Raw genomic sequence first — 12,700 nt, forward strand, 5'->3', positions numbered from 1 at the left:
ATGCCCGGTGCCAAATAGCTGTAGCAATAAATAATATAAAGTCCAAAAATAGTTACCGGCACTCCAGGGACTTTCCAAATAACCACACAAACAACTTCGGTTTTCAAGTCAACGTTTCAGTCTTGTTTATTACAGACTTTCATCAGGATATATATATATCCTATATTTATATATATATATATATATATATATATATAAATGATATATATAAATATTAGTCCCTGCTGCCGATAGCGGGTATGGATCAACACACAAACCCAGATGAATTGAAATTCACTTGTGATCTCAGCACAGAAGGTATATATCAAATAAACAGAATCAGACATACAAGTCCTGTATTTGCAGGTATACAATAATAATATATGAAACGTAGCATCGCAGGTATAGATCAACTGAATAAGACATATTAACCCTGTATTTGCAGGTACACATAAATAATGTATGGAAACATAGCATAGCAGCAGGTAAAGATCAATTGGAATTCACATAAAAACACGGCATTAAAGGTATATTTAAAACCCCCTAAATTACAGGCATAGATCACAGGTTGCACACCCCAAAGCCAGCCCTGGCGTCCACACTGCCCACATAGAACCTGGCCAGCATCCAGATAACACACATAAGATTTGCCATCTTTGTCCCCAAATAGCCCAGCACAAGTCAACTTTGTCCCCAAACAGTCCGGCCAGTGCCATCTTTGTCCCATATATACCCTGCCTGTGCCATCTTGGTCCCCAAGGCTCAAACCTCCTGCTAGTGCCATCTTTGCCCTTCCACAATTATACATCTATGATACACAAACACTTTTACAGTCACTCACTAATTCACACTTTAATTCAGACAACTCATCCACACATTAACTCATGCACTCCCTCATTCACTCAATGCATCCACACATTAACTCATGCTCTCCCTCATTCAGACAATTCATCCACACATTAACTCATGCTCTCCCTCATTCACTCAATGCATCAACACATTAACTCATGCTCTCCCTCATTCAGACAATTCATCCACACATTAACTCATGCTCTCCCTCATTCAGACAATACATTCACATATTAACTCATGCTCTCTCTCATTCACTCAATGCATCCACACATTAATGCACTCTTTACTTATATCTACACCCTCTCCCTCCCCTATCACTTTCTACCCCCCTCTCCCTCCCTTATCACTTTTTAACCCCCTCCCTTATCACTTTTTAACCCCCTCCCTCATCACTTTTTAACCCCCTCCCTCATCACTTTCTAACCCCCTCCCTCCCTCTCTTATCACTTTCTAACCCCTCTCCCTCCCCCTACCCACTATATATCCCCCCTCCCTCCCCTATCACTTTCTACCCCCCCTCTCCCTCCCTCCCCACTTTTTAACTCCCTCTCATCACTTTTTTAACCCCCCTCCCTCATCACTTTTTAACCCCCTCCCTTATCACTTTCTAACCCCCCCCCTCACCTTGAAGTCCAGCGACTTCTGTCTTCCTGCACCGCTCGCTGGTGCCCGCTGCTTCACTGCTGAGCGCCATAATATGAGCAGCAGTGAAGCAGCGGGCACCAGCGAGCGGCTTTTAAACGCTCTCTTCTTTTTTTTTGATGCGGGGGAGAACGAGGGGCGCCGAGCGGTTGCTAGGCGCCCCTCTCCTCCGCATCAGCGTTTAAAAGCCGCTCGCTGGTGCCGGCATTTCATGCAGAGCGCCACAATATGCCGGCATATTGCGGCGCTCTGCATGAAATGCCGGCACCGGGACGGGGATAGAGGGGTCGTGGAGGAGAATGAGGGGCGCCGAGCGGTTGCTAGGCGCCCCTCTCTCTCCTCCGCATCAAAAAAAAATAAAATGCCGGTGAGCGGCATTTAAAAGCCGCTCACCGGCGCCCCCCCTGAGATGGCGCCCATGGCACGTGCCATGGCTGCCATACCCTATATACGCCTCTGCATATAATTGGCTTGAGACAGACAATGGCCAGGACACAGAGATAACAGGAGCTCTCACAGGATTAACAGCTACCTGTTGTGTAATTGATAATTAGGTATGCAGCAGTGACACCTAGTCATACCTACAGGAGGTCTTAAGACAAGGAATAACTCACACAATAACAGGGGAAACACTTTACACTTATACAATCAACAATGCAAAGATAATCAGCCTTCTTCCTACCACAGGATGTCCAGCTGACGTTACAGTTTTGAGACTCTGAGTAGTAAAACATGGGGAAAATCAGTAGAAACTAGTGATGTCCGGATCAGGATCTTACAAGGATCCGAATCTTACAGAGATTCGAATCATTCAGAGAATATTACTGATACCATACTTTTATAAATAAATACATTAATAATGTTCACACTGCCCCCAGGATTTAGATTCCCCTGAGTTTGCCCCCTTTACCTATAACTGCACCTACAGTTAACTTTATTAAATTAATTAAATTAACCCTCAGTTATCAGCATAAAATTAACCCTTGTACCCCATCAACCATAACTGCCCCTGAAATTAACCGTAAAGATCCCATTAACCATAACGGCCCCTGAAATTAACCCTAAAGACCCCATTAACCAAAACGGCCCCTGAAATTAACCCTAAATACTCCATTAACCATAACTGCCCCTAAATTAATTGCATGTACTCCAGATAAATTACCTAATAAATTGGTATGGTTGATGGGGTCTTTAGTGTTAATTTAGGGGCAGTTATGGTTAATGGGGTCTTTAGTGTTAATTTTGGGGCAGTTATGCTTAACCAGGTGTTTAGGGTTAATTTAGGGGCAGTTATGCTTAATGGGGTCTTTAGTGTTAATTAAGGGGCAGTTATGCTTAATGAGGTGTTTAGGGTTAATTTGGGGGCAGTTATGCTTAATGGGGTGTTTAGGGTTAATTTGGGGGCAATTATGCTTAATGGGGTGTTAAGGGTTAATTTGGGGGCAGTTATGCTTAATGGGGTATTAAGGGTTAATTTTAGGGGCAGTCATGGTTGATGGGGTGTTAAGGGTTAATTTTAGGGGCAGTCATGGTTGATGGGGTGTTTAGGGTTAATTTAATGGTGAGGGTTAATTTGATTAATTTAATAAAGTTAGCTTAAGGTGCAGTTGCAGGTAAAGGGGAATGTAAATCCTGGGGGCAGTGATTATTAATTATTTTATTTATAACAGTATGGTGATATTATCTGACTGATTCGAATCCCAATGAAGGCAGAGAGTGGTTCAAAGATCCGGATCTTACAGTGATCCGGATCTTACAGTGATCCGGATCACTGTAAGCTTTGGATCCCTGTAAGATTCGGATCCCTGTTAGATCCGAATCTTTGATTGACTCTCTGCCTTCATTGACATCACTGGAGTAGGCAGGGGGGAGGATTCATTGAGTAATGAAAGGGGCGGGGCCAATCGTTAGTGTGCCTGCACGGAGTTACTGGAAAACAGTAACTCCTGTGAGTCACACTGAGTGATCCGAAGATTCGGATCATGAATCGGATCATTTCAGTGAACGAGTCGAAATGATCCGATTCACTTTAATGATCCGAACTTCCCATCACCAGTAAAAACTGAACCCCTGTATTCACACACAGAAGTCTCTACAAGGCCTGGGCCCATAGTCGATAGGGAGGAGGCTGGCTCTCAGGCCTCTCCAGGGGCCCCAGTGATGGAGGGTTCTGTCACAGTAGGTGCCGCACAGAAGGATGTGCTAAGGCAGGTGGACAGTGCCCAGGGGACCTGGTAACCAAGGTATCATGACTTGACTGATGCACACTTTTTTTTGTTTTGAGAAAGGAAACTCTTAAGGGCGCCTAGTCTGATAAACCTTTACAAAATCGTTTACTTTTACCTGTGGTTAGGCTGTGGTTTGTTCTTTCAAATTGTTTTCAAGCTATGGGTTTTATGCTGTTTATTGTTAAACTTCTCACCGCCAGCTATGTTAATATTCTAAATATAACTATTTGAGGTTTTTCTTGTTAATTGTGGAAAAGCACTTTTTAAATCTACCAGTAGTTTATCTATAGGGGGTGAGCAGTGAGGCTGCTCTGGGCACCAACATTAGGGGCTGTGGGCTTCACACCAGAGCCTTCTCCCCTGGTGCTGGTCTTCAGGGCCACACAAAGGGGGGTGCAAGGAGTGCACTGGATCCAGGCATCATGAGTGCTGGTCTGGGCAGCAGGTGCTCACGATCACAATCTCCCTCCAACCGGCCCAATATTAAGGGAGTGCGAGGTCTGTTACTTCAGACGTCAGTTTCCATGCTCCCTAATCACTACACGCCACCAATTGATGCCAGCACAAAACGTCATATTCTGGCACATAGTGGTTAGGGTACACCAAAGCAGAAGTCTAGAATGACAGGCCTCCCGTGCCAATGGAAGACAGAAAATGAAGAGGAGAAAGGTAACAGATGGAGAGAAAGGGGGAAGATGATAGGGAGAAACAGTTCAAGTGTGATCCAGTATGTATGTGTGTATGGGCAGGTGTGTATACAAGCAGTGTGTATGTGTATGCATGGGCAAGAATGTGTATTAATATGTATATGGGTAGTGCATATATGTGTGTAAGGGCAGTGTATGTATATGTGTGTATATATATACGCAGTGGATATGTGTGTGTATGGGCAGGTATGTGTAAGGGTATTGTATGTGTAAAAGGGTTGGGAAAATAAGCATACATATGGGAAGTGCATATATATATATATTTTTATAAGGCCAGTGTATGTTTGTGTGTATAAGGGCAGTGTATGTGTAGATATGGGGCAGGCATGTGTAAAGGCAGTGTATGTGTATATGTGTGTGTGAGCAGGAGAGTGTAAGGGCAGTGTATGTGTATATGTATATGTGTATGTAAGGGTGTGAGGCTGTAGCCTTACAACCAGATGGACATGGGCTAAGGGCAAGGGGGAGGGTTGCTACATTTTATTCTGCCCCACTGAAATCTACCAGGTAATTCAAACACCACATAATTTGTATTATTCTGGAGATGTAAAATACAAGTTTAAGTTTCTTGTATATTAATAAATGGAATATACATTAACATTCCACTTAGATAACAGACATGTGTGACGACCCAGAGACTAAAGAAGAAAAAGTCCTTTATCTGCTAGAAGTCTTCTTATCCGCTTATAAGTTTTGTTGAGCGCACAACATGTCCCCTCTGACTCGCTCAGCTCTACATAGTATTTGGGCCAGAACACCAGGGACTCAATTCAATGGTTCATTTAATGTAGATCATACCTTTAAATTATACCCACAAGTAAGCAATTCAACTCTTCTCACTAGAAATCCCTTTGAGGTGTTTTTAGACATCAGGGATGTCCCCTGTTACCATGGAATGATTAATAGTGGCATCACCATATGGTGGCAGTCTCAGACACGATTAACACTTATTAGAGTTCTGACGAGTAATTGACTAAAAACCCCAGAAATCTGTGTTAAGACTAGGTATACCTACTTCCTGATGAGTACTGAATTTGATGTAAGTGTCCTCATTGCATAGAAAAAAATTGCTAACCCAGATCAGCCTCAGGGACCAAGAGATTTACCATAAATAATTCCATGAGTCACCTATAGCCTATTCACCTTTGATTGATTGTTTAAGCACAGCATAGCTTTAAAGGTATGAAGTTTAATTGAATTCAACCAAAGTAATGATGTATCCTGTGCAAATGCAAAAATAGAAACATTCCTTGTTTATTTCTAAAATAGGATATTGCAAACATCCTGCAGAATTTACCAACGTAAACCTCACTGCTGAAACTTACATGGTTCAAACTAAAGTTAGATACAGATGTGATCATGGCTTCAACAGAGTACTAGGAAGTTCAGGATACTATGTATGTACCGATGTGTCAGGAAAGATTGCATGGAAAGGCCGTCCCTTGCAGTGTAAAAGTAAGTCCCATTGCATTACTATACTAAACTGACAAATAAGCATGACTATAAATTCAAGCTCAGATTGGCGGGTTTCACAGATATTAAATATATATATATATACTGTATAGTAACATTTCTGTTTTGTTATTTGATATTTGTACTAGTGTAGCACTGTATTTATATTGTGAAATCATGTGCTAGTTGCAGCAGTTTACCGTATTTTTTGTAAACATGAAAACCATGTTTTAACCAAAGTTTTATTTCTTAAAGCAAAGTGTCCCTGATGCTTTTTCCCTTGTACATTTCTCTTGACATAGTAACATCCTTTCTGAGATCCAGTGTTCACTGGGACCAGTAAGGTCAGGTTAATACTCCATCTGCCTTACGTTGGTTACAAAGTAATTACTTTTTGTCCTGAGGGGGTTGTCATCCATAGATATTTCCAATGAATGTTTTTGCATCTAATAAGCCTTTCCTATCGCTGATGTCTTTCCTCCTTGGCATTGTGTTAATAATCACCTGAATGCTCCAGACCAGCAAACTGCTAAAACCTTGGATTTTATAGAGGTGGTCACACTTGTTGAATTAATTAAGGGCATTTGATTAGCAGCATCTGCTACTTAGCATCTTAATTCCTATGGAAGCATTAAGGGGGCAGGCCCGGACTGGCCATCGGGCACACCGGGCATTTGCCCGGTAGGCCGGGCCACGGCAGGGCCGCATTGACTTAGGGGCTGATGGAGCTGCAGCTCCAGGCCCCTACCCTACCTACGGCCGCATTAACGCAGGGCATAAGGGGCACCTGCCCCTTAAGCCCGCCGCAAGTGCGACCGGGTCCGCCACTCTAAGAGGCCGGGAAGTCCCCACCAAGGCCGGCCTTACGGGTCTGCGGCCGCACAGGGTTTAAATTAAAACATCGGGATGTTAAATAAAGTTGAAAAAAAAAACCCGATGTTTTAATTTAAACCCTGTGCGGCCACAGACCCCTAAGGCCGGCCCTGGTGGGGGCTTCCCGGCCTCTTAGAGCAGGGCGCCACACTCCAGGGGGCGCGACGGGGGGCGGTCCGCACCGGGTGCCGCTCATCAGGGGGTGCCAACTTGCGGCACCCGGCACCCCTCCGGAGACGGACAGTAATGTCCGCCGGTGGAGGAGCAGGCTCGCAAGGGAGCGGTATCGGAGGTCTTTAACAGACCTCCGGTTCCCTTGAGTGATTTTAAGCCGGGTTCAGCCCGGCTTAAAATCACTCAAGGGAGCCGGAGGTCTGTTAAAGACCTCCGATACCGCTCCCTTGTGACCCGCGCGGCAACAGCTGCTGTGCGCCGGGGTTTGTTGTCAGATCCCGGCGCACAACACTGAAGCCGCGCCCTCTGAACCGGAAGAAGACAGAGAAGACAGAAGAACTGAAGAAGAGGAGCGAAGAGGAGGAAAAGGAGCTGTAAGGAGAAAAGAGGAAAGGTAGGAAAACATTCAGTGAGAGTGGTTTGGTGTATGTGTGGATTGGTATATATGTGTGGATTGGTGTATATGTGTGGATTGGTGTATATGTGTGGATTGGTGTATATGTGTGGATTGGTGTGTACGTGTGGATTGGTGTGTACGTGTGGATTGGTATACATGTATGGATTGGTGTATATGTGTGGATTGGTATATGTGTGGATTGGTATATGTGTGGATTGGTATATATGTGTGGATTGGTATATGTGTGTGGATTGGTATATGTGTGTGGATTGGTGTATGTGTGGATTGGTGTATGTGTGTGGATTGGTATATGTGTGGATTGGTATATGTGTGGATTGGTATATGTGTGGATTGGTATATGTGTGGATTAGTATATGTGTGGATTAGTGTATGTGTGTGGATTGATATATATGTGTGGATTGGTATATATGTGTGGATTAGTGTATACGTGTGGATTGGTATACGTGTGGATTGGTATACGTGTGGATTGGTGTATGTGGATTGGTATGTGTGTGTGGATTAGTGTATATGTGTGGATTGGTATATGTGTGTGGATTGGTATACGTGTGGATTGGTATACGTGTGGATTGGTAAGTGTGTGAGAGTGATGGGTGTTATGCTGTACCATTTCCAATGTCTTTTTCATGATCTAATTATGCTCTAAAAGTACATCATAACTCCCATCACTCTATACTGTTCCATACAGAGGCAGAGGCCTTGCACCCCCACCACAGGACTCCTGAAAGGTAAGTGAACTTCAAAGAGGGAGAGGGTAGATAGTTAGGAGGGGGTAGTTGCGGCGGGCTTAAGGGGCTCTGCGTTAATGCGGCCATATAGGACCAGTCAGTCCAGTCCTGACTGGACCTATTTTAAGGTGGGGGCCTGGAGCTGCAGCTCCATCAGCCCCTAAGTCAATCCTGCCCTGCCACAGGCGCGGTCGCAGTTGCTGCCTGCTCCGGCAACAAGGTAAGTAGGGTGAGGGAGGGGGGTGCAGTGAAAAGGGGCAGAGGGGGGTTAGATAGTGAGAAAGGGGGAGAGGGGATAGATAGAGGCGGTATATATTGAGAAGTGGGAAGGGGGTTACATAGTGAAAAGGGGGAACATAGTGAGAAGGGGCAGATAAGATGAAGAGAGGGGGTAGTGTGAATGCGTATGAGATTGCATTAATGAATGTGTTAATGATTTGTGTGAATGATTAAATGCAAAGATGGTACGGGTGGGCTTTAACAATAAATAAATAAATAAATAAATATGGGCTGCTCAGGCTTAAATGCCCGGGCCTATTTTTTGTCCCGGTCCGGGCCTGTAAGGGGGTACTTAGTTTTTCACACATGGCTTCTCAGTTTTGGCTTTATGTCATGTGTTATTGTTCATCTGAGGTTGTAAGGAACAGATGATTGTTATTATGTCCTGATATGTAAAACCTTCGAAATCAAATGTATTAAATGCTAATAAACTAATGTTAAAAACTGGCAACTGTAAAAATGTTTTCATATTGTGATTTACCAAACTGAAAAATGTAAATTTGTAAATTATTTTCCGAAGTAACATCAGTAGGCTTAGTGCAAAACTAGCACTGGCCTCAGACTAGCAACAGTTTGATTAACAGAAAATATCCCACTGTTACGTTTGCAAAGGTGTGGAAACCAGGATGCAGGATACAAATGGACCAGTCTCTTATTGGTCAGATAGTCCAGGTCAGGAGCAGAGAAGTAACGAGGTCAGGAATCAAGCCGAGGTCGGAACCAGGTATCAGGCAGAGAATGGTCAAAACAAGCCGGGTCAGGAGCCGAGAGGTTAACGTGGTCAGAAATCAAGCCAAGGTCGGTAACAGGCAGCAGGCAGAGAATAGTCAAACAATCCGGGTCAGGAGCTGAGAGGTTAACGTGGTCAGGAATCAAGCCAAGGTCGGTAACAGGCAGCAGGCAGAGAATGGTCAAACAATCCGGGTCAGGAGCTGAGAGGTTAACGTGGTCAAAAATCAAGCCAAGGTCGGTAACAGGCAGCAGGCAGAGAATGGTCAAACAATCCGGGTCAGGAGCTGAAAGGTCAACGTGGTTAAAAATCAAGCCAAGGTCGGTAACAGGCAGCGGAAGACGACCCTGTGTGGCTGGATTGTCCCGGGAGGGGTAAGTACCGAGTACCCGCCACCCGGGCGACGCGTCCCGGACGGGGCTGTGACGCCGCGGGTATTCGGGCGACGCACTCCGCACGGGAGCGCGACACGGTGAGTCCCCCCGGACCGTACTCCGGCCGGGATCGTGACAGGGTCCAGGGCGACTGGGATGACCAGAGTGAAATGCCTTTATCAGGTCTGCAACGTGTAGTACACGGGCGTCTTCCCATGAATTGTGACTGACATCATATCCCTTCCACTGGATGAGGTATTGAAGGCGTCCTCGATATCGCCTGGAATCCAAGATGCTGGCTATCTCATATTCCTCCGTATCGTCTATGGTAACCGGAGCTGGAGGATCGGGACTGCGTCCCGGGAAAGGATTAGCGTGATAAGGCTTCAGCAAAGATACGTGAAAGATGGGATGGATCCTCATCGTCGGGGGTAATTGTAGTTCAACAGTTACTGATGAGGGTGTGTTTAACACGACATACGGTCCTACGTATCTAGGTCCTAATTTTTTAGTGGGACAGCACAGTTTGAGATGGATGGTTGATAACCATACCTTGTCTCCTGGTTTGTAGACTGGGGCAGCGGAACGCCGTCTGTCTGCTTGTGCCTTATATCGCTCTTGTGCTCTATGGAGGGTGTTGCGTAACATCTTGTGTGTCTCGAGTATGTTCTTTACACGTTCCGTCACAGAAGGGACCACACTACGGATCGGAGAACCAGGAAGCATGGATGGATGTAGTCCGTACATCGAAAAGAAGGGAGACAAATGTGTGGAGGAGTGGATATGATTGTTGTACGCAAGTTCGGCGATGGGGAGCATCTCATACCAGTCATCTTGGAGATGGGTGGTAAAGCAGCGGAGGTATTGCTCTAGCGTTTGATTAGTCCGCTCCGTTTGGCCGTTGCTTTGTGGATGGAATGATGTAGACATGGAGCGGTGGATGTGGAGTGTGTCACAGAAGGCCTTCCACACTTTTGATGTAAATTGAGTTCCCCTATCTGACACGATAGTCTCTGGTAATCCATGTAAACGAAATATGTTGCGGATAAAAAGAGAGGCTGTTTCAGCAGCTGAGGGTAAGCGTTTGGCTGGTATGAAGTGGCCCATTTTCGTGAACCTGTCAACTACCACCATGAGGGTGGTGTGATGATGCGATACTGGTAGGTCTGTGATGAAGTCAATTGACAGGTCTGTCCAGGGTGTCGCGGGGACCGGGAGTGGGCACAGAAGACCAGCCGGCTTGTTCCGAGTGCCTTTGGCCCTGGCGCAAACAGTACAGGATCGAACGAATCGAAGGACGTCGTTGCGTAGTGTGGGCCACCAAAACGATCTGTTTATCAGGTCCATGGTCTGGGTCATACCACCATGTCCTGCTGCTGGTGTGTCATGGCAGTATTGTAGAACCTGGAGACGTGCGGCAGGAGGTACATAAAGCAAGTCTCCACGGTAGTAGTACCCGTTCTTCTTGCGTAATTGGAGGTTCTCTGGAGGGACGGTGTCAGATGCTTGGAAGTGGAACAAGTCCCAGAAAGAGTGAGTACCAGCCAAAAAATGCCCGGGCCTTAACACGGTCTCCTTGTCTTGTTGACGAGACGAGGATACGTCACACATGCGGGACAGTGAGTCCGCCTTGGTGTTCTTCGAGCCTGGTCTATAGGTTATATGAAGTTGGAACCTGGTGAAGAATAAGGACCATCTTGCGAGTCTAGGTTTCAGCCGTTTGGCGGTCCTGTAATACTCCATATTTTTGTGGTCGGTGAAAACGGTAATGGGGTGTTGCGTCCCCTCCAACAGATGTCTCCACTCTTCTGGTGCTAATTTCATGGCTAATATTTCTTTTTCTCCGACCCCGTAATTCCGTTCTGCAGGAGTCATAGTACGCGAGAAGAAGGCCACCGGGTGGAGTTGGTTGTCGACATCGGCCCTTTGCGAGAGAACAGCACCGACCGCTGTGTCAGAGGCATCAACCTCCAACGTATATGGCTTTTGGTGCATCGGATGGATCAATATGGGGGCTGACGTGAATCGCTCCTTCAGAAAAAGAAAGGCTCTCTGTGTGTCTTCAGACCAGTGGAATTTTCGTTTGACGGACGTGAGAGCGGTGATGGGCTGTATGACTTTAGAGAAGTTGCGGATAAACTTCCGATAAAAGTTCGCAAAGCCGACAAACCTTTGAACGCTCTTTCGGTCCCTCGGGGCAGGCCACTGTAGGATGGCCTGAACCTTCTTTGGATCCATCTCCACTCGTGTAGGTGTCAAAATGAAGCCCAAGAATTCTACGGTCTGTGTTTCAAACACGCACTTCTCAGGTTTTGCGTATAGTTCGTTTTCTCGAAGACGTTCCAGTACCCTGGAAACGTGTTTTCTGTGTTCAACCAGCGATGGTGAGTAGATCAGTATATCATCGAGATAGACCACAACAAAACGATCTAACATGTCTCTGAACACGTCATTCATGAAATGCTGGAACGTGGCTGGGGCGTTGCACAGCCCGTAAGGCATTACTAGGTACTCGAAATGTCCATACCGGGATCTGAATGCTGTCTTCCACTCATGCTCCTCTTTTATCCTCACCAGATTGTATGCGCCTCTCAGGTCAATCTTGGTGAAGTAGGAGGCAGTGCCAACTCGTTCCATAAGTTCTGGGATCAACGGCAGAGGATATCGATTCTTTACTGTCACTTTGTTCAGTTCCCGATAGTCGACACAAGGACGTAATCCTCCGTCCTTCTTGGGAACGAAGAAAATCCCTGCTCCAGCAGGGAAGGTGGATGGTCGGATAAAGCCTTTGGCTAGATTCTCGTCGATGTAGGCCTTGAGGGTGACGAGTTCAGGTTCGGACATAGGATACAAACGGCCGAACGGAATAGGGGCTCCTGGGAACAAGTCGATCGGACAGTCGTACTCCCTGTGGGGTGGCAATCTGTTGGCTGCTTTTTTCTCAAACACATCAGCAAATCGGCTGTAATGACTCGGAATCGTGGGTATCGGAAGGGAGCTGTAGTCGTGTGCTATATTGATGGACGGAGGCGGTTTGTGTCAATAAGGGTCTTTATTGATATGAAAAGACACAGAGTTGGATGTCCAGTCAATGTGAGGGTTTTGAGTCCATAACCAGGGGAGTCCCAAGATAACCGGAAACACAGGAGAGGGTATAACATCGAATGATATGTACTCCGTGTGATCAGGATCGACGTGCATGTGCAAGGGTGATGTCTCTGTGGTGATGGGACCGGACTGTAGAGGACGTCCGTCCACTAACTGGAG

General features: G+C 46.0%; 1 protein-coding gene across 1 annotated transcript in view; it reads left to right on the plus strand.

Moving 5' to 3' along the window:
• The window catches only part of LOC128492747 (uncharacterized), a 38,737-nt gene that overhangs the window by 5,470 nt on the left and 20,567 nt on the right, over positions 1–12,700 (plus strand). The window contains exon 2 of the mRNA XM_053465426.1: positions 5,678–5,863. Within this exon, the coding sequence (XP_053321401.1) occupies positions 5,678–5,863 (186 nt within the window). The remainder of the gene's footprint in view (positions 1–5,677; positions 5,864–12,700) is intronic.

The sequence above is a fragment of the Spea bombifrons genome, chromosome 4, assembly GCF_027358695.1.
Source record: "Spea bombifrons isolate aSpeBom1 chromosome 4, aSpeBom1.2.pri, whole genome shotgun sequence".
NCBI classification, from domain to species: Eukaryota; Metazoa; Chordata; class Amphibia; order Anura; family Pelobatidae; genus Spea; species Spea bombifrons.